The sequence below is a fragment of the Pan paniscus genome, chromosome 9 (genome assembly GCF_029289425.2).
Source record: "Pan paniscus chromosome 9, NHGRI_mPanPan1-v2.0_pri, whole genome shotgun sequence".
NCBI lineage: Eukaryota > Metazoa > Chordata > Mammalia > Primates > Hominidae > Pan > Pan paniscus.
Window position 1 is genome coordinate 21,439,441 of NC_073258.2, and position 23,401 is coordinate 21,462,841.

Genomic DNA, 23,401 nt, shown 5'->3' on the forward strand with positions numbered 1-23,401 from the left:
ATGGCTCTGAGGACAGTTTCAGAAAGGAAATTCTGAAAACATTTCAAGGCAATGCTATTGGAATAACTAATAATCTCCCGAGGAGACTATTTTGAAGATATAATTTCTGATACATTTATTTAAAAATCAGCTTTTTAAAAATTGTAGATAGGTAACTAAATTTGCTTATTAAGCACTAATTCAGGTCAGGTGTGGTGGCTTACACCTGTAATCCCAGTACTTTGGGAAGCAGAGGCAAGAGGATCGCTTGAGGCCAGGAGTTCAAGACCAGTCTGGGCAACATAGTAAGACTCTGTCTCTACAAAACTAAAAACTAAAAAATTAGCTGGGTATACCAAAGGATTATAAAACATTCTGCTATAAATACACACGTACACGTATGTTTATTGCAGCACCATTCACAATAGCAAAGACTTGGAACCAACTCAAATGCCCATCAATGATAGACTGGATAAAGAAAATGTGGCACGTATTCACCATGGAATACTATGCAGCCGTAAAAAAGAATGAGTTCATTTCTTTTGTAGGGACATGGATGAAACTGGAAACCATCATTCTCAGCAAAGTAACACAGGAACAGAAAACCAAACACTGCATGTTCTCACTCATAAGTGGGAGCTGAACAGTGAGAATGTATGGACACAGGGAGGGGAACATTACACACTGGGGCCTGTCAGGGGGTGGGGGGCAAGGGGAGGGATAGCATTAGGAGGAATACGTAATGTAGATGACAGTTTGATGGGTGCAGCAAACCACCATGGCACATGTATACCTATGTAACAAACCTGCACATTCTGCACATATATCCCAGAACTTAAAGTATAATAAAAAATTAAAAAGAAAAAAAATATTATCTGGGTATGGTGGCATGCGCCGGTAGTCTCAGCTACTTAGGAGGCTGAGGCAGGAGGATTGCTTGAGCCCTGGAATTCGAGGCTGCAGTGAGCTATGATCACACTGCTGCACTCCAGCGTGGGCAACAGAGGAAGACCCCCTCCCAATAAATAAATACATCTTTTAAAAAAGTGGTAGGAGCCAAGATGGCCGAATAGGAACAGCTCCGGTCTATAGCTCCCAGCGCGAGTGACGCAGAAGACAGGTGATTTCTGCATCTCCATCTGAGGTACCGGGTTCATCTCACTAGGGAGTGCCAGACAGTGGGCACAGGTCAGTGGGTGCGCGCACCGTGTGCGAGCCGAAGCAGGGCGAGGCATTGCCTCACTCGGGAAGCACAAGGGGTCAGGGAGTTCCCTTTCCTAATCAAAGAAAGGGGTGACAGACGGCACCTGGAAAATCAGGTCACTCCCACCCGACGGGCTTAAAAAACGGCACACCAGGAGATTATATCCCGCACCTGGCTCGGAGGGTCCTACACCCACGGAATCTCGCTGGATTGCTAGCACAGCAGTCTGAGATCAAACTGCAAGGCGGCAGCGAGGCTGGGGAGGGGCGCCCGCCATTGCCCAGGCTTGCTTAGGTAAACAAAGCAGCCGGGAAGCTTGAACTGGGTGGAGCCCACCACAGCTCAAGGAGGCCTGCCTGCCTCTGTAGGCTCCACCTCTGGGGGCAGGGCACAGACAAACAAAAAGACAGCAGTAACCTCTGCAGACTTAAATGTCCCTGTCTGACAGCTTTGAAGAGAGCAGTGGTTCTCCCAGCATGCAGCTGGAGATCTGAGAACGGGCAGACTGCCTCCTCAGGTGGGTCCCTGACCCATGACCCTCGAGCAGCCTAACTGGGAGGCACCCCCCAGCAGGGGCAGACTGACACCTCACATGGCCGGGTACTCCAACAGACCTGCAGCTGAGGGTCCTGTCTGTTAGAAGGAAAACTAACAAACAGAAAGGACATCCACACCAAAAACCCATCTGTACATCACCATCATCACAGACCAAAAGTAGATAAAACCACAAAGATGGGGAAAAATCAGAGCAGAAAAACTGGAAACTCTAAAAAGCAGAGCGCCTCTCCTCCTCCAAAGGAACGCAGTTCCTCACCAGCAATGGAACAAAGCTGGATGGAGAATGACTTTGACGAGCTGAGAGAAGAAGGCTTCAGACGATCAAATTACTCCGAGCTACGGGAGGAAATTCAAATCAAAGGCAAAGAAGTTGAATACTTTGAAAAAAGTTTAGAAGAATGTATAATTAGAATAACCAATCCAGAGAAGTGCTTAAAGGAGCTGATGGAGCTGAAAACCAAGGCTCGAGAACTACATGAAGAATGCAGAAGCCTCAGGAGCCGATGCGATCAACTGGAAGAAAGGGTATCAGCGATGGAAGATGAAGTGAATGAAATGAAGCGAGAAGGGAAGTTTAGAGAAAAAAGAATAAAAAGAAACAAGCAAAGCCTCCAAGAAGTATGGGACTATGTGAAAAGACCAAATCTATGTCTGATTGGTGTACCGGAAAGTGACGGGGAGAATGGAACCAAGTTGGAAAACACTCTGCAGGCTATTATCCAGGAGAACTTCCCCAATCTAGCAAGGCCAACATTCAGATTCAGGAAATACAGAGAACGCCACAAAGATACTCCTCGAGAAGAGCAACTCCAAGACACATAATTGTCAGATTCACCAAAGTTGAAATGAAGGAACAAATGTTAAGGGCAGCCAGAGAGAAAGGTCGGGTTACCCACAAAGGGAAGCCCATCAGACTAACAGCGGATCTCTCAGCAGAAACTCTACAAGCCAGAAGAGAGTGGGGGCCAATATTCAACATTCTGAAAGAAAAGAATTTTCAACCCAGAATTTCATATCCAGCCAAACTAAACTTCATAAGTGAAGGAGAAATAAAATACTTTACAGACAAGCAAATGCTGAGAGATTTTGTCACCACCAGGCCTGCCCTAAAAGAGCTCCTGTAGGAAGCACTAAACATGGAAAGGAACAACCGGTACCAGCTGCTGCAAAATCATGCCAAAATGTAAAGACCATCGAGACTAGAAAGAAACTGCATGAACTAACGAGCAAAATAACCAGCTAACATCATAATGACAGGATCAAATTCACACATAACAATATTAACTTTAAATGTAAATGGACTAAATGCTCCAATTAAAAGACACAGACTGGCAAATTGGATAAAGAGTCAAGACCCATTAGTGTGCTGTATTCAGGAAACCCATCTCACGTGCAGAGACACACATAGGCTCAAAATAAAAGGATGGAGGAAGATCTACCAAGCAAATGGAAAACAAAAAAAGGCAGGGGTTGCAATCCTAGTCTCTGATAAAACAGACTTTGAACCAACAAAGATCAAAAGAGACAAAGAAGGCCATTACATAATGGTAAAGGGATCAATTCAACAAGAAGAGCTAACTATCCTAAATATATATGCACCCAATACAGGAGCACCCAGATTCATAAAGCAAGTCCTGAGCGACCTACAAAGAGACTTAGACTCCCACACATTAATAATGGGAGACTTTAACACCCCACTGTCAACATTAGACAGATCAAAGAGACAGGAAGTCAACAAGGATACCCAGGAATTGAACTCAGCTCTGCACCAAGCGGACCTAATAGACATCTACAGAACTCTCCACCCCAAATCAACAGAATATACATTTTTTTCAGCACCACACCACACCGATTCCAAAATTGACCACATACTTGGAAGTAAAGCTCTCCTCAGCAAATGTGAAAGAACAGAAATTATAACAAACTATCTCTCAGACCACAGTGCAATCAAACTAGAACTCAGGATTAAGAATCTCACTCAAAACCGCTCAACTACATGGAAACTGAACAACCTGCTCCTGAATGACTACTGGGTACATAACGAAATGAAGGCAGAAATAAGATGTTCTTTGAAACCAACGAGAACAAAGACACAACATACCAGAATCTCTGGGACACATTCAAAGCAGTGTGTAGAGGGAAATTTATAGCACTAAATGCCCACAAGTGAAAGCAGGAAAAATCCAAAATTGACACCCTAACATCACAATTAAAAGAACTAGAAAAGCAAGAGCAAACACATTCAAAAGCTAACAGAAGGCAAGAAATAACTAAAATCAGAGCAGAACGGAAGGAAATAGAGACACAAAAAACCCTTCAAAAAATTAATGAATCCAGGAGCTGGTTTTTTGAAAGGATCAACAAAATTGATAGACTGCTAGCAAGACTAATAAAGAAAAAAAGAGAGAAGAATCAAATAGACGCAATAAAAAATGATAAAGGGGATATCACCACCAATCCCACAGAAATACAAACTACCATCAGAGAATACTACAAACACCTCTATGCAAATAAACTAGAAAATCTAGAAGAAATGGATAAATTCCTCGACACATACACTCTCCCAAGACTATAAACTAGGAAGAAGTTGAATCTCTGAATAGACCAATAACAGGAGCTGAAATTGTGGCAATAATCAATAGCTTACCAACCAAAGAGTCCAGGACCAGATGGATTCACAGCCGAATTCTACCAGAGGTACAAAGAGGAACTGGTACCATTCCTTCTGAAACTAATCCAGTCAATAGAAAAAGAGGGAATCCTCCCCAAACTCATTTTATGAAGCCAGCATCATCCTGATACCAAAGCCGGGCAGAGACACAACCAAAAAAGAGAATTTTAGACCAATATCCTTGATGAACATTGATGCAAAAATCCTCAATAAAATACTGGCAAACCAAATCCAGCAGCACATCAAAAAGCTTATCCACCATGATCAAGTGGGCTTCATCTCTGGGATGCAAGGCTGGTTCAATATACGCAAATCAATAAATGTAATCCAGCATATACACAGAACCAAAGACAAAAACCACATGATTATCTCAATAGATGCAGAAAAGACCTTTGACAAAATTCAACAATGCTTCATGCTAAAAACTCTCAATAAATTAGGTATTGATGGGACGTATATCAAAATAATAAGAGCTATCTATGACAAACCCACAGCCAATATCATACTGAATGGGCAAAAACTGGAAGCATTCCCTTTGAAAACTGGCACAAGACAGGGATGCCCTCTCTCACCACTCCTATTCAACATAGTGTTGGAAGTTCTGGCCAGGGCAATCAGGCAGGAGAAGGAAATAAAGGGTATTCAATTAGGAAAAAAGGAAGTCAAATTGTCCCTGTTTGCAGATGACATGATTGTATATCTAGAAAACCCCATTGTCTCAGCCCAAAATCTCCTTAAGCTGATAAGCAACTTCAGCAAAGTCTCAGGATACAAAATCAATGTACAAAAATCACAAGCATTCTTATACACCAACAACAGACAAACAGAGAGCCAAATCATAAGTGAACTCCCATTCACAATTGCTTCAAAGAGAGTAAAATACCTAGGAATCCAACTTACAAGGGATGTGAAGGACCTCTTCAAGGAGAACTACAAACCACTGCTCAATGAAATAAAAGAGGATACAAACAAATGGAAGAACATTCCATGCTCATGGGTAGGAAGAATCAATATCGTGAAAATGGCTATACTGCCCAAGGTAATTTACAGATTCAATGCCATCCCCATCAAGCTACCAATGACTTTCTTCAGAGAATTGGAAAAAACTACTTTAAAGTTCATATGGAACCAAAAAAGAGCCTGCATCACCAAGTCAATCCTAAGCCAAAAGAACAAAGCTGGAGGCATCACACTGCCTGACTTCAAACAATACTACAAGGCTACAGTAACCAAACAGCATGGTACTGGTACCAAAACAGAGATATAGATCAATGGAACAGAACAGAGCCCTCAGAAATAACGCCGCATATCTACAACTATCTGATCTTTGACAAACCTGACAAAAACAAGCAATGGGGAAAGGATTCCCTATTTAATAAATGGTGCTGGGAAAACTGGCTAGCCATATGTAGAAAGCTGAAACTGGATCCCTTCCTTACATCTTATACAAAAATCAATTCAAGATGGATTAAAGACTTAAACATTAGACCTAAAACCATAAAAACCCTAGAAGAAAACCTAGGCATTACCATTCAGGACATAGGCATGGGAAAGGACTTCATGTCTAAAACACCAAAAGCAATGGCAACAAAAGCCAAAATTGACAAATGGGATCTAATTAAACTAAAGAGCTTCTGCACAGCAAAAGAAAGTACCATCAGAGTGAACAGGCAACCTACAAAATGGGAGAAAATTTTTGCAACCTACAAAATGGGAGAAAATTTTTGCAACCTACTCATCTGACAAAGGGCTAATATCCAGAATCTACAATGAACTCCAACAAATTTACAAGAAAAAAACAACCCCATCAAAAAGTGGGTGAAGGACATGAACAGTCACTTCTCAAAAGAAGACATTTATGCAGCCAAAAGACACATGAAAAAATGCTCACCATCACTGGCCATCAGAAAAATGCAAATCAAAACCACAATGAGATACCATCTCACACCAGTTAGAATGGCAATCATTAAAAAGTCAGGAAACAACAAATGCTGGAGAGGATGTGGAGAAATAGGAACACTTTTAAACTGTTGGTGGAACTGTAAACTAGTTCAATCATTGTGGAAGTCAGTGTGGCGATTCCTCAGGGATCTAGAACTAGAAATACCATTTGACCCAGCCATCCCATTACTGGATATATACCCAAAGGACTATAAATCATGCTGCTATAAAGACACATGCACACGTATGTTTATTGCGGCATTATTCACAATAGTGAAGACTTGGAACCAACCCAAATGTCCAACAATGATAGACTGGATTAAGAAAATGTGGCACATACACACCATGGAATACTATGCAGCCATAAAAAATGATAAGTTCACGTCCTTTGTAGGGACATGGATGAAATCGGAAATCATCATTCTTAGTAAACTATCGCAAGAACAAAAAACCAAACACCGCATATTCTCACTCATAGGTGGGAATTGAACAATGAGAACACATGGACACAGGAAGGGGAACATCATACTCTGGGGACTGTTGTGGGGTGGGGGGAGGGGGGAGGGATAGCATTGGGAGATATACCTAATGCTAGATGATGAGTTAGTGGGTGCAGCGCACCAGCATTGCACATGTATACATATGTAACTAACCTGCACATTGTGCACATGTACCCTGAAACTTAAAAGTATTATAATAATAAAAAAAAAGAAAAAAAATGTACTGATTCAGGGAGGTTTCTCTTTAAGGTATCATTTCTTTAGAGAATGCAATATAATATGTTTTATTAAAGTTGATTAATAGGAATCTATTTCTACTTGGAAATCTGAATAGCTTATGAGATTAGAAGATTGGTTATTATGTAAATGAGTAGTCAAAGATATCACTGTGATTAGGGTCACACTGTAGAGTCTTTTCAAAATGTATTTAGAATATATGGAAATAATATGTACATTTGGTATATTTGTGCTTTTAGGAAACAGAAACTTTGATCTTCCCACATCTTTAGCTGAAGGAGTCCTTTTCTCAAGTAAAACTAAGTCTTTGTTTAGGGGTGTTAAAGTGATTTAGTGAGCATCATTTGTGCTAAAGATTTTAACTCCCTCTGCCTGCCTGCTTGTCCACCAAATATTTTAGCAAAGTTGTCAACAAGTGTCAAAATTGCTCATCTTAATTGATCATCTACCCGTCTGCCCTAGAGGTGATAATGAACCCAAAAGGCTGTAGTAATGGAAAGGAGAAATAAAATGTATTCATAATCCACAGAACGGATAATTGATCTTAGATTTTTGTGGGCTATTTTTTTTTTTTTTAATATTAGCGAATCCTGTATTGGTTTTCTGCTAAGGTCTAAGCTCAGTGTTTGAGATTAGAAACACTCAAATTAGTTTGAATGACAAATCTGAGATAATTGTTTAAAGAAAAATTGCCATATGCTGCTGCTTCTAATAGGTGATCTGAATGTAACATTTGTTGATTCAGCTAATGGGACTATCTTGGCAGTCATTCTTTTTACCCTCCCAAATTCTGCAGTCACTTCTGTATTAGTTACCCATTACTGCATAACAAATTACCACGCATTTAGTGGGTTAAAACAGCACCTAGTTATTAGCGCTGTGCTTTAACCAACTGAGCTAGCAGGCCACTGCGTAACACCTATTTATTATCTCATGGTTTCTGTTTGTCAGGAGTCTAGGCATGGCTTAGCTGGATCCTCTGCTAAGGGTCTCTCACAGTTGACATCAAGGCTGAGCTTGGGGTCCTCTTTCTAGTTCATTTGGTTATTAGCAGAATTCAGTTTCTTGCTGTTGTATGATCAAAGTCTCATTTTCTTACTAGTTGTCAGCAAGGACTGTTTTCACTCCTGAAGACTGCCCACAGTTCCTTGTTATGTGGCTCTCTCACAGGCCCTCGCATATCATGGCAGCTTACTTTTTCAAGGCCAGCAAAAGAATCTCTTGCTTCAGTTGGCTAAGACAGAGTCTGATATAACATGACCATGGGAGTAATTGTCTCATCACCTTTGCCATATTCCATTGCCTAGAAACAAGTCACGAGTTCTGCCTGTGCTCAAGAGGAAGGAATTATATGAGAACTTGATTAATTGGGGGGTTCGAGGATATTCTTAGGGTATGCCCACCACAACTCCAAAAAGTAGAGGCCTGGCAAACTTCTTACCAAGTCAGTAGCAATGGTCCTCTGCCCACTACAAGTAACAAGGTCCATCTGTGCCTTTTCAGATGACCTTTGTTTTATGAACAAAATATGTAATTTGGATTTTTTGTAATAGTAAGCATCTTTTCTACTGAACAGAATTAAGATAAAGAAAATCTTCCTTAGGATACACTTTTTTTTTCTTTTTTTTTTGAGACAGAGTCTCACTCTGTCACCCAGGCTGGAATGCAATGGTGTGATCTCAGCTTACTACAACCTCCGCCTCCTGGGTTCAAGTCATTCTCAGGATACACTTCTAAAACTCCAAAAAATGTAATTTATTAATATAGATATTGTTGATAGTAGCAAATGCTTCATTATGTAATTGAGTGTGACATTAATTCATGCTTTGTCAAATGACTCTTACTCTTCAGTGCAGGAATCACAGCCATGGCCCCCACCCTCCAGGATTTGGTCGATATGGCATCTGTGCACATGAAAACAGAGAACTTGCCAATGTAAGAGAAGCTCTTCCTCTTATAGAGGACTCTAGTAACTGTGACATTGTCAAAGCTACTCAGTAAGTCTTCCAAATGCTTTGGTTTATCCTTATGTTCTCTAGAATTAATAGTAATGTATGTGTAGTTCATGGAGCTTCATATGTTTACCTCTCTTAACTTTGTAATAGTAGTTAACACCAGCACCAGTATATTTGTCATACCAACACCACAGTACTTAGTACAGTGTACCTGAGCTGTTTATGTACCAGGACGTCCCATTAGATTGTAGGCAGCTTCTTAGCAAAAGCATGTCTTCATCTTTGTAGCTCCAGTGCTTTTGCACAGTTCCTTCTTGTGTAAGGTACCCAATAAATGTTCCTTGAATGAATGGATGATTTTAAATGACACTAAGCCAAACTCTTTATTTGAAACACAAATCTAAGTCTTTTAAAATATACTACAACCTGAATAGGTAGATGGAATGAAAAATACCGACTTACACGTTTATAGATATTTTTAAAAATCATTTATTTCTTGAGTACTTTCCATGTGCTTGTTGTGCTGGATTAACTAGAAGAAATACGGTAAGGTAAGGTGGAAATATGTTCTCTGACCACTTGAAACACATAGTGTGTTGTTTTGCTTGCACTGGATATGGAAGTACATTTTGAAAGTTTCCCCTTAAGATCTCCATATGTGGGTATTTGCATTAAGTCAATTATTTCCAACATTTTCACCTTCATGGATCTTGTTGATTATTAAAATCTATCACACCTCTTGACATTGAGCAAATTTTGAAGTATTTTGTTCATCAGACTACATCAAGTATTAATCCATTTTTGTAGTAATCAAACATAAATCTGCCCAGCAGATTGCCCATCAAATAAAAATCATGCCAATCTAATCAGCCTGAGGGGAACTAATGTTACTATACTAACTTGATATAATTTCTATCAGAAGCAAAGATGTTTGGAGATTAATTAGCCTATTTGGCCTTGATATGGACTAATGTATTGTCTATGTTAATTAAAAAATATATTGACAATTATTTGAGTATTCTAATTACCAATTTATATTAACTCTAGAGGCCTTGGGAACCACTCTTTTAGGTGAATGTTATTTGATATTGTTTATATTTTATTTGTACAAAGATGAGCGTATTCTTAAGGTAAATATTTGCTTTAATTAGGATGGAAACATTTAAATCTTTCCCTGTTGCCCATAAAACTCTTAAGATAAATGTCAGAAATTAGGCTCTTTTTAGAGGGAATCTCAGTAAAAACTCACATTTTATGTCTTTCCTAAAATTTTCTTCAGGTCCTGGAACTTCTCAAGTGGTTGTCGGGAGACCTGTAGGTAGTATCTGGGAAGGGCATAGAGAGCTATGGAGTGTGTGTGTGTGTGTTTTCTAAACCAGCAAAACCTGAATGTATATTCTTATTATGTTTCTAAAACAAAGGGAGTATTTATTTTCCAGTAAAATGTTAAAGTTGACATTTAAAAGATGGAGAGTGTAAATGTATGTGTGTCATTTTCAAAAATTTACTCTTTTAAAAATGCCAAAAGGACACACACACGCACACACACACACGCGTATTTTGGTAAGGCAGAAATTATTCTAATTTACAGTGTGAGAAACAGACAATTCTGCCATTTGGTTTGTTTTTTGATCCTTGCGGGCTTATTGAAACTTTCAGGTAGTTTTAAGTAGAAATAAGTTTTAAAGAAAGTGCTAAAGGATCAGTTGGGACTTCATAGAAATATTGCTAATAGGCCGGGTGTGGTGGCTCACGCCTGTAATCCCAGCACTTTGGGAGGCCGAGGTGGGCAGATTACCTGAGGTCAGGACTTCGAGACCAGCCTGGCTAACGTGGTGAAACCTATTAAAAATACAAAAATTAGCCTGGTGTCGTGGCACACGCCTGTAATCCCAGCTACCTGGGAGGCTGAGGCAGGAGAATCGCTTCAACCTGGGAGACAGAGGTTGAAGTGAGCTGAGATTGCGCCACTGCACTCCAGCCTGGGTGACAAAGCAAGACTCCATCTCAAAAAAAAAAAAAAAAAAAAAGAAATATTGCTAATAAATGATTTACCTCTTTATTCTCTATGAAATATGTCTTTTTAATGCTATAATTTCTCTATGAAATACCTCTTTTTAATGCTATACTATTTAACTGATTAACTAGTAGTTAAATCTCTCTCAAGCCCATCATTTCTTTTCTATTCCTATTGCTTCTCTCTTACTTTAGGCTCTCATTGTCTCTCACCTCTATTTATTGCAATAATCTCTAAATTGGTATTTCACTCTCTGTCCTCACCCTGCTCTAAGCAGCTTCCATACTGCCTCCAATGTGATCTTTCTTAAAACTCAAAGTCTGAGTGCTTTCCTCTTTAAAACCCTTTATTGGTTTCCCATTGAACTGTACATAAAGCTAAACTTCATAGCATAGCACAGAAGGCCCATGTGATCTTTGCCTATTGCGTCTGACCTCATGTCTCACCATTCCCTCTCATGCTTTATGCTTTAGCAATGTTAAATTGCTTTTATTTCTCTGAACATCCATGTAGTTTCACATTGCTGATTTTTGTACATGCTGCTTCCTCTGCCTGAAATGCCTTTTGTCAACCTATAAAATATAGCTTAGTTTCATCTCCTTCAGGAAGGGCTAATCATTTGTTCCTCTGCTATACCTATATTCTTTCCATATTTCGTTGTGGAATTTATCCCATTCTAAGTTTGCTTTTAGTCTTTATCCCTTATTGTGAGATTATTGCATGGGCTTGGTTTGATTCAGGGGTAAGATTATTGTCAGGAATTGGCACCAGGTGTTTCTGGCACATAGTGGAGATCAGATGAAACTTATTGAAGGAAGGCAATGTAAGTTTAAAGTTTACTTAAGAAAGTCAAGTTCAACTCCAAAGAGATTAATCTGATCAGTACATAAACCAGGTTTCCTTTTGCTGTTTGGCTTTATACTGTGTCCTGTCTATGCATGTCTTTGTTAATTATTATATTTCTGTGTTGACTGAAAGGCAGTTTGGATAGTGAAAAGATATAGTAAAGTGAAGAAATTTTGATATTTGAAATGATTTTAATTGTATCAATTATGCTTTTTTTTTCTTACTTGAGATACGGAATTTTTGAACGATGTAAAGAGTTGGTAGAAGCAGGATATGATGTCAGGCAACCAGATAAAGAAAATGTGTCGCTTCTTCATTGGGCTGCTATTAACAACAGACTGGATCTTGTAAAGTAAGATGGGATATATGTGTTAATTGTGTATTTATAATTTTAGACCTCTCCTTCATTTATCTTTTTCTTTAAGTATGGGTATTGAACCATGTGTAATCCTCGTGTAAAAGAACACCCGAAACTTTTTCTGCCACACACGTTGGTTATTATAAAGTTGAAAAGGACCTTAGAGACCATGCCTGGTTGATCCAAAAGGGAAAATTAGAGATAAAGCCAAGGGGGCCAATCATAAAGTTTAGAAAGTAAAAGTGAACATTTTTTAAAAAAGGAAAAGTATAATAAACTTTTTCAGAAGAGAATGGGAAGTCTCATCTAGTTTAGAAGAAGCATTGAAATATTTTACATTTTAATACCACGAAGAATAGATAGGAGATTTAACCTTTTAAAAAAACTAAATATAGAATATACTTTTAAGTGGGCATGTATTGGATTGTATAAAATATTTCCCCTTCATGAAGCACTACTGCCTACCCATTGTTTCTTTTAAACAGCTTAACGTGTAAAATGTACATGTGTATGTGAATGTGTGTATATTTTGTGTTATAGGATTAGATATTTAAAATCCTCAAAGTTTAAGAAATTTATTAAGGTTTAAAATGTTCTAACACACATGAATACTCACAGGCAAACTCCTCTTCTGTGGAAATAAACTGGCATGGTATTTAGATAATATGATGTATGAAGCTCAACTTTGAAGTAATGAGACTAATTCCTATAAACCATAGAAGAAAATCAGTCTCATTACCTTATATGTCCACCTTATACAGTGCCTCTCATCTCTGTACCCTAAATACAGGGCAAAACACTCAAAATGTCTAACTTTTCCAAAAGGATTTTAAATTAATTCTTTACTACTTACTTTTAAAATTCATTCCCACATAGTAATTCTACTTTTAAACTGTTGAAGGTGACATAACTTTACCTTTCTCCTTCCAGTCAAGTAAGAATATCTGTTTGATCCTAAACCTTTTGAATATAAACAATTTCAAGAGTGCTGCGGTAGTTAGACTATGCAGAGAGTAGTTATGATGTATTTGATATGTAAGTTATAATGGAATGCTAATTACAGCAGGACTAATTTACATCCTAAGGATGTTTCATCAGGGATTTGTCTGATTCTGCCATGTGAACCTTTCATATTTCTATAGATCTGGGTGTTTTAGGGATTATTACTATCATAATTTGTTCTCCAACATATTTATTACTATGAAAAAATTAGTATTTTCTTTCTCAATATGAAGCTTAAGTTTCAAATCTTATTTTCATTTGTGTCTGCTTTTAACAGGTTTTATATTTCAAAAGGTGCTGTTGTAGATCAGTTGGGTGGAGATTTAAATTCAACTCCTCTTCACTGGGCCATCCGGTAAGGTTTCTTTGAACGCTGAAATTAAATAGCCACATGTAGCTAGTGGTCACCATATAAAAAATCAGTTATAGACGATTTGAAAGGCTGTCTTTTCTTTTTTTCCCCCCCTTTATTTAAAAATAAATTTCAGCTTTAAAGAGTTTGCAGAAAGGATGTTTTCGATATTTAATTTAGGGCTTCATTATGATTATCCAACTCAAATATGTGTTTTATAGTTTCTTTTTTGTAATTAGAATAAATAATTTTCATACTTGGTAACATAAATAAAAATAGTAGTTCAGTGAACTGCAAACTCAGTCAGTTCAGGCTTATGACAGATGTCTATTTAGAAATTTACGATTTTATTTCAGAGGTGAGTTTCCTCTTAAATGTGAAGTATATCTCTATATCTTAGGGCCAAATGAGTCAACTCTTTTAAAAGTTGTTGCAGGATTAACAAGAAATTTTGAGTAGATCAACTTAGAACATTTATATTGTGTGGTCACTCTCCTTTTTTCTCTATTGTATGTTGGCCATCTGAAACTGAAGTTAATAAGTCTTGAATACATATCAGTTTCTTTTATTAATTTAAACTCCACTCTTGGTGGTTGGTGGGGTTGACAGGAATCTGAAACTGAAGTGAATAATTGTTCATGTAAGTCAAGGAGTTGAATCTTTTCTCCATAGCTAAGAGTTTTGAAACTCTAGGGTTACTTCATGCCCTTTAAGCTACTGAGGTACAGTACTTTACATGAAAAATGAACCATAGTCAAGCATAAGAAAAGCATATGAATATATAGCTCTTAATATTATCACAGTAAACCCATAGTTTATGAATATTATATTTCTGTATATCTGGCTTATGATTTTTTTATTTTAAAATGACAGTGACATCTAAGTGTCTTAGAATCTTCATTGTTACCATGTCATAAAGAATTATTATTCACGTATGGTAGTGTGAAGGTCAGGTTTAAGGTAGATTGGGAAGTTATCAAGTTTATCACTTGCACTCAAGAATGATTATCCAGGCCGGGTGCAGTGGCTCATGCCTGTAATCCCAGCACTTTGGGAGGCCCAGGCAGGCAGATCATGAGGTCAGGAGATCGAGACCATCCTGGCTAACACAATGAAACCCCATCTCTACTAAAAATACAAAAAATTAGGTGGGCATGGTGGCATGCGCCTGTAGTCCCCGCTGAGGCAGGAGAACCACTTGAACCTGGGAGGCAGATGTTGCAGTGAGCTGAGATCGTGCCACTGCACTCCAGCCTGGGTCACAGAGCGAGACTCTGTCTCAAAAAAACAAAAAACAACGAGAATGATTATCCATATAGTTCTAAGTTTGCAGCATCTAAGTTAAAAACGTTTGGACAATCACCATTGTTTCAAAAATCTTACTGTTAGGAAATATTTTTTATATGTAACCAAAATCCCTCATGTCTTAGGAATATCAGTCTCTTCCTGACTTTTTGCTTTTTCTGCATGCTACAGAATGGCTTTTTGTCTTCTATTTGCAGACAAGGACATTTACCTATGGTCATATTATTACTCCAGCGTGGTGCAGACCCCACTCTTATTGATGGAGAGGGATTCAGCAGCATCCACCTGGCAGTATTGTTTCAACACATGCCTATTATAGCATATCTCATCTCAAAGGGACAGGTATGTTCTGAAATGTGTCTTATACTCCAGTTTTTATCATCTGAAGAGGTTGGGGAAATTATTAGTAGTAGTCTCTTCTCATTTTTAAAGTGGAGGTTAATGGATATCCAGATATTCAGATATTAGCCTCAGTACGTTTAGCTATTGAATACTGCTTTTCAGCTTCATTGGAGGGAAAAGGACAGGTCATTTAGCTCAGTAACGTATAATAGATGTTTCTGAAACTTGTAAGCTGGTAATAGTTTTTCTTATGAACCCAGTAATTTGCAGAGTTTCTCAAAAACATGACTTCAAAGCCTGTATTTTTCTTCTAGTTGAATATAAAAATGGTAGTCAAATCACTAAATTAACCCATCATTTGCTTTCATTATTTGAGCCCAAATGGGAGGCCAATTTGAATGTATGTTTCTTATTGTTCTCTAAAGTAATTCCATGAAAATTGACTTGCCTTGAGAGGCACAGGTTAAATTATAGGTTATTGTAAGTTTCACTGTCAATTATACTTGCCTGGAATATGTTTTCTGGTAGCAAAGTAGTTTATGTATTAGCAGACTTGCCTGTAAAAGGCATGAAAACGTGTTTGCACAAATGCTGTTGGAATGATTGTGCTCCCTTTAGATAAGCACTTTCTCTCAGACTTAGCTGATTGAAGTAGAATTATAACCTCCTAGGTTTCATTGTTGGAAAAATATAAATATATGAGGAAGAGTCCTGTCTGCTTCTCTTTGGGTGCCTTCCCAAGTCCTGTTCCTCCAAGGCCCATAAGAATCTTCAGAAGCTGAAACTGTTTTTCTTTGGCTTAGCTGAAACCATTGCTGTATACCTTAAACCTAGACCTGTCTTATTAAAAGGATTGTATCCTCATGGAAATATGATTTCCTTTTTTTTCCTGTGTTCCAGAAAATAGAAAGGAAATTTTCATATTTTACTATTTAAAACTTAATATGATAAGTCCAGAAAGACAAGTTGCCTCAGAAGATAGGGAGTTCACTATTTACTGGAAGTGTTTGAGTAGATACTGAATGACTTTGTATAAGAAATGATAATGCGAATTAATGTGTCAACTAAGGTCTCAACTAGGTGACTTTTAAGGTCTCTACCATCTCTTGTATTTGATGGTAGCTATCAACATTTTACTCTTTCCCTTAACTGTGTTCACATCATATAACACTTTACATTATATATTCAGATTTTCTTTTTAAAAATATTTTGTGGAAATCCATGGGTTTTTACCCTATGGAAGTGAGCAAAACATTCTTTTTATCAAATGATATTTGAGCCCCTTATGTAGAAATAATGGTAGTATTGAATGTATTAAAGAGATATTTCTATTAAGAGAACAAATAGACTTTTGAGTGTATTTACAGTTATGCTAATTGTCTTCTTTTTGAATAGAGTGTGAATATGACAGATGTAAATGGGCAGACACCTCTCATGTTATCAGCTCACAAAGTAATTGGGTGAGTTTAATTTAGTCCGCTCAATCTCATTCTTGGTTCCAACTATTTCTTTTCTGTGTATGTAATTTTAAGTATCTGTGTCTATGTGAGATGATAGTACATTGAAGAAAATAAGATTTTTCACACTGAGACTGTGATAATCGACTTTTAAGGTAGTTATAGTTAGAAAAGCAGCCTTGAAATACATTTTCTCTTTTCTGATAGCTTTGGCAAAAAGTTTGAAAGCTACTAATAAGAAAAAAATTTCCTTACCTAACAAATAGATATACCTTGAAATATACTTGTTAACATAACTTATATTTCTTCCTTTGGCTTTAAAAAAAATGGCTATAATTTTAAATGTTCTCATAATTTGAAATCTAAGTGATAAATCTGCTTTCTGGAAAATATTAAATTTTGAGATTCTCTGACATCATTCTTGACTACTTTGAAAATATCATTAACTGAAAAGAGTCTGTATGTTCAGATCAGGCACTTACATATTCAAGTTTTTCTGTGTATTTATTTCTATAAACACATGATTAATGACCACTGTATAGTTCAACTTCTGGTATTTATCTAAGCAGATACTTGCGACAGTTCTCACTTTAGCAGTTTGTTTCTATGTTGTATTGAATCTCTGATTTTGCTTGTACTTAGGACTTCTGTTCTAGGAACTGTGTTAGTTCTAATGCTATTTCCTTTTTGTTCATGGAATGGTAGGACTGGAGGTAGAATTTTATTAAAAAGCATTTTCTCTTCTTTGCTGGTAAATCTGAAGTCAGGTATAATCTCTATAAAGATATTGATGGAATAAATAAAGTAGAATATTGTTTTATTAAAAGAATCTCTTCAGTGGTCATGAAGGAAGGAAAGGTATTGGTAAAGTAAAAATATTTTACTGAATTCTGTCTTCTAGTCCGTAACTTTCTAAGATATACAAATATTTTAGGACATAATTTATACCTCCTTTATTTAACAGTTGATTTGATGGAGAGTATGAAGTTAGCTCCTCAACTAAGACATACATTTAGTCTTTAATTGAATAAATAGCATAGCATTTAATATTGGCTAAAGTTAAATCTATATTCAAAGAAAAGTGTTAGCCAATAGAACAACAATATGAAAGGAAAAGTTTGAAAAACAAAAGCAGTTATTCCACTGCATTGTTAAAATTATCTATCTATATAGCAGGTCATCATTTAATAGATGTCTTTTTTTTTAATCTCCTATTAGTACCTAGAATAGAACTCAGTACAAAGAAGTTTCTCAGTTCTGAATACTTAACTGAATGGTTAATTGATGGCATTATCTTAAAAGATTCATAATTTGCATTTACTCCTTAAGTCATCATCTCTGTTAATGCCTCTTGGTATTTTATTATTTTGAGACAGGCCAGAACCAACTGGATTTCTTTTAAAGTTTAATCCTTCTCTCAATGTGGTTGATAAAATACACCAAAACACTCCACTTCACTGGGCAGTTGCAGCAGGAAATGTTAATGCAGTTGATAAGCTTTTGGAAGCTGGTTCTAGCCTGGATATCCAGAATGTTAAGGTATGGCCAGGTATTTATCTCCCTTAGTTTATTATATCTTGAGTTAGAAGATTGATAAATTAACGTAAAGATAAGCTATATATTTGTTTTCAGTTACCCCAAGATAGATATAAATGATAATAGCTGGCTATCCTTGGAATAATGTGTTGAGTCTATGATTCTGGTGTGTTTAAAAAAAGTTTAGCACTCATAATATATTAAAAATACTTTTAAACTTTTTACCCCACTCTTTTTTAAGGGAGAAACACCTCTTGATATGGCTCTACAAAACAAAAATCAGCTCATTATTCATATGCTAAAAACAGAAGCCAAAATGAGAGCCAACCAAAAGTTCAGACTTTGGAGGTGGCTGCAGAAATGCGAGGTATTTTCATATGGGGTCTTTTCTATGGGATAGATGACTTTTTTTGTTCATTTGGTTTTGTTTATTAAGGCATCAGAGGAAACCAGAGAGTTGGCTTTTTGCTGCATTATATCTTCTGACTATATCTTTCCCCTGCATCCTATTACCCAAAGTTGGAAATTTGGCACTTTCGTTGGCTATTTATTGTTGGTCCTCAACTAGATGCTCTAAAACTGCTTGTTACCTTATGAATATCATTGTGTACTTCCACATTTATTTAATGAATGTATTGAAATGCAAAAGGTTTTGATTTTTAGAGACACAATGGGAAAAACACCTTGTTGCAAGGAGTTTTATAGAAGCTTGTAGGAATAGTTTATTCCTTACTAAAATTTTATTTCTCGAAAAGAAAATAATAACATTTACAATGTTTCCTTAGAATCATAAGGACTTTAAAAATGATAGTGTTGAAAACTTTAGGCATATGATATCACTTCATAAAAGAAAACACTGGAATTTTGAGAGATTAAATCCAAATTTTATTCATCTTTTTAGCTTAGCAATTCTGAGTGGTGTTCCTCTAAACTTTAAAATGAACTGAATAATGGAAAACGTTAGAAACTTCAGGTTATTCTCATGAATGGCTAAGAAAATCTAAGTCATAGAAGTGAATACTATTTAAATTGTTAAAATGGAATATTGGATTGATTCCACTGTTTCTATTGTTTTCAAATATGATACCATCATCTTATTAATAATAATTAGTAATTGTACTTTCAGAGTGATTCTAAATTAACAGACACTGTATTCTTATGTAGAGGATCATCATGAATGCTACACTGCTTTTGCATTAGGCATGTGGAGTGGGGAGAGAAAGAAATAGTGGTTATTCCTCAGTCTCCTTTGCCAGCTCCTCCACTTCTCCCCCATCTCTTGTTGGTAGGGTGCCCCAGGATTTTGTTATTGAGCTTCCTTGCTATCTATTCATTCCCTAAATGCCATCTATATGTTGATAACTCCCATATTTGTCTCTCTAGTCTAGACCTTTCCATGCTCATATATCCAATTACCTACTTTACTCATCCGCTTTGATGTCTAATAGGCATCTCCTGATACCCTCCCCACCCTTCCCCTGACTAAGCCAAGCCTTCCCCATCTCAGTAGCTGGTAACTCCAGCATTCCTCTGTCTTCGCCTTTTTTTTTTTTTTGTCATACCACATATGCAGTCCATTAGAAAGACGGGTTAACTAGTTCAGCCTTCAGTTTATGTCCAGAATCTGACCCCTTCTTACCACTCTACCACTGCCATGCTGGTTCAGCAGATGAATCTTCTAAAATGTAAGTCAGGTCATGTCACTTATCAGCTCACATTCCTATGATGTCTCCTCATTTCTCCCAGAGTAAAAGCAAAGTCTTTATGATGGCCTGTAGGGCCCTTTGTCATCCAGGTTTTTATATACTATAAAATTCACTTAGTATATTTATTTGTCTATCTTCCCCAGCTAGAATTTAAGTGAGAAAAAGATCTTAAATTCATTGATGTGTCCCAAGTGCCTAGAATAGTACCTTGCATATAATATGCCCTCAAGTATTTGTTGAATGAATAGGGCAGCTTGTCTGTAAGAGTGTTATATCTAGGATTTAGAATTTTGAGATCCGTATTTAATTCTTATCTCTGTTCTGAGATTATGTTGCTAGGAGATTCTAAATTTACGTTAAAAAGAATCTAAACTAGCCCATTTTGTGTCATCATGCCAATTGGAATAGGAAACATTTTAAAGATTTAATGTCATTTGAAATTATCCACTCCTAGATATGGCTTAGAGAGGTGAAAATGGAAGAAGAAGGAAGGAAGCCCTGCTTGCTTTCAAGGTCTCATATCTTGTCATTAAAGACTGCATTGCACAAACATGGGGCCCAGCTTCAATTCAGTCAGACTGTTGTTTCATAGAAGTTTCATTCTTTTAACTTTGCCAAAATAAACCTGAATTAGTAGCATCATGAGGATATATTTCAATCTTTGATCTCCATGTGACATTTGACACTGAGAACATCCCCCTTCTCAAAACTCTCTTCCCTGGATTCCCTGAAACCTTTCTTTCTGCCGGTTCTCATCCTGCCTTTCTGGTCAGTTGTTCTTGGTTATTTTTGGTGACTTTGCTTTTTTCCCCTTAAATGTTTGTTTTGGCTAAGATTCTGCCCCCTTTCTACCTGCACACAGTCTTTGGGATGTTATTCACTCACGGCTTTACCACCTATGTACTGATAAATTTCAAGTCTTCCAGAATGCTAGACCTACTTTTGACTGCCAGCTGGTTGTCTCCTAGATGTCCATAGGCATTTAAAATTCTACGTTCTCCAAACATAGCTCATCTTTTCTGCAGACCTGTTGCATCTGACCTTCTGCATTAGGGATGGCATGGTGCAGTGCCCAGGTTGGAGCTCTTATAGTTCCCTCATTGAGTCTTTTGTATTAATTTCTATGTAGTCCCTTGAGCTTGCTTTATGCTTTCCAATATAGAATACTGTTTGCAAGAAGTTATTTTGAAAAATCTTAGCTCTCATTAACAGTTTTCTAAAAGACCACCATTTCTTGTAGAGAAGAAAACAAAACAAAATATGTTTAAGTAACATTTTATAAAATGTAGGGCTTTTAAAAGGTTGTTTCCCACTTTGGGAGGCCGAGGCAGGTGGATCGCCTGAGGTCAGAAGTTCAAGACCAGCCTGGTCAACACAGTGAAACCCCGTCTCTACTAAATATACAAAAATTAGCCAGGCATGGTGGTGGGTGCCTGTAATCCCAGCTACTTGGGAGGCTGAGCCAGGAGAATCGCTTGAACCCGGGAGACAGAGGTTGCAGTGAGCCGAGATCGCACCATTGTGCTCCAGCCTGGGCAACAAGAATGAAACTTCATCTCAAAAAAAAAAAAAAAAAAAGATTGTTTCCAAGATGTACAATCTCTCAAACCTCAAATTTATCAATCAGCAATTTTAGAGGAAAACTTTGTGTTAGCTTTGTTGTTGTATTAATTGTTATTATATACTTTGGAAGTAGTTCTTATATTGCAATATTATTAGATACTTAAAAGGTAAAATCCATAAAGTTCTAAAATTCTGCATCTCTTAATAGCTCTTCCTGCTGCTGATGCTTTCTGTGATTACCATGTGGGCTGTTGGATACATATTGGACTTCAATTCAGATTCTTGGCTTTTAAAAGGATGTCTTCTAGTAACACTGTTTTTTCTGACATCTTTGTTTCCAAGGTGTGTATGTTAATTTTTGCAAGGCTGGTTATTGTGTTTCTGATTTTATTTCTTATTTCTGTTGTTGGTTAGCTGGAGTCACAGATTTTTATCATGCTGTAAATATTACTTACCATATAACAGCATCCTGCAGGTGGATGGGAGGAAAGGGCTCTGGTAGCATATTATTTGGCTGAAAGCAAATTGCTCAACCCAGTAACTTGGTTGACTTGACAATTGGTGGAAAATAAATATCCTGGGTCACGTTTTAATTGTTATTTTTGGTGAATGATGGGGAGATTTTTGTAATCATTTCATAATTATTCAAGATTTTGTAATCATCTTGAAGCATTTTTGCTCATTTTTCAGAAATTGTTTCCTTTTTCTAAATTTATTTTAAGCTAGTTATTTTTGCTGTCAGTCATTTTTAGTTGAGTTAAATTGTGAGAGGTTATAAAATAGTAAATATGGTATGGTTTTATTTTTAGGACAATATTTATACATGATTATATATACTTAATGGTTAAGAGTCAGACTGCTTGAATTCAAGTCAAGCTTTACCACATGACAGTCTGACATTGAACAAGTTGCTATAAAATGAGGGTTAACTGTTGTGATAATGCCTGCCTCATGGTAACACATGTAAACATATAGAGCTATAGCTGACACATAGTACTCAATAATCATATCACCCCCCATCTCTTCTTCTCTCTTTCCTTTCTCAATCAAATGGCATCCAGTTCCTCAAATGAATATGGGTGTCATGCTTGGATTACTGTCATCCTCTCCTCACCTCCCATGTCCAACCCATTACCAAGTGTTCCCTACCTGCCTGTCTCCATCTCCACAACTCTCATCCTAGACCAAATCTCCTCACTGGTCTCTTGACTTCTTATCCCCCTGGAGTTTACCCCCACTTAGCAATCAAGGGAGTCTTTTAAAAAGCAGATAAGTTCTTTCTTTTCTCCCTGCTTAAAGCCCTCTAGTAACTTTTTTCTTGTACTCAGAACAAAATCCAGACTCCTTGCCTATGGGGTATTATGTGATTCATTCCCTCCCCAGCGACTTCCTCTCTTCCCCTTCTCCTCATTGCACTGTACCTTCTTTCTCACACATCAGGCTCATTCCCACCTGGGGCCTTGGCCCTTGCTTGGGTCTTTGTCTGAAGTGTTGTGACACCTTATCTTTTCATAGTTGGATATGTCATTCAGGCCTCAGTTCAGCTGTCATCTGCTTAGTGAGGCCGTTCCTGACTGACGCTGCTGCATCCCTGTTTTATTTTCTTGTAGCACTTAATCACTTTCCTGCAATGTAAAGCCCATAAAAGCAGGAAACTTGTCTCTGCTGTTAAACATTTTCATTCACTGAATGAAATAAAAATGTAATGATGATGATCCATAGAAAAGAATCTAAAAGGAAATACAGGGTTGCTCTTTGCAGATTATGATTATGAGTATTCCTCTGTCTTTCTGTCGCTTGCCAGCATTCTCTGGCATAAGCATGCCCTGCTTTTGTCATAAGAGCAAATGAAGTATTAGAGGAATCTTACTA

At 37.2% G+C, this 23,401-nt stretch overlaps 1 protein-coding gene across 4 annotated transcripts in view; it reads left to right on the forward strand.

Moving 5' to 3' along the window:
- Positions 1-23,401, forward strand: part of ZDHHC13 (zinc finger DHHC-type palmitoyltransferase 13) — a 59,270-nt gene that overhangs the window by 16,942 nt on the left and 18,927 nt on the right. Inside the window, exons 2-9 of one of the 4 annotated variants that reach the window (XM_003830468.5) lie at positions 8,942-9,087; positions 12,138-12,260; positions 13,546-13,623; positions 15,123-15,267; positions 16,663-16,727; positions 18,101-18,263; positions 18,502-18,627; positions 21,738-21,871. In XM_003830468.5, the coding sequence (XP_003830516.4) occupies positions 8,942-9,087; positions 12,138-12,260; positions 13,546-13,623; positions 15,123-15,267; positions 16,663-16,727; positions 18,101-18,263; positions 18,502-18,627; positions 21,738-21,871 (980 nt within the window). The remainder of the gene's footprint in view (positions 1-8,941; positions 9,088-12,137; positions 12,261-13,545; positions 13,624-15,122; positions 15,268-16,662; positions 16,728-18,100; positions 18,264-18,501; positions 18,628-21,737; positions 21,872-23,401) is intronic. The other 3 variants (XM_008955922.4, XM_008955921.4, XM_034932283.3) reach the window with 3 other exon arrangements.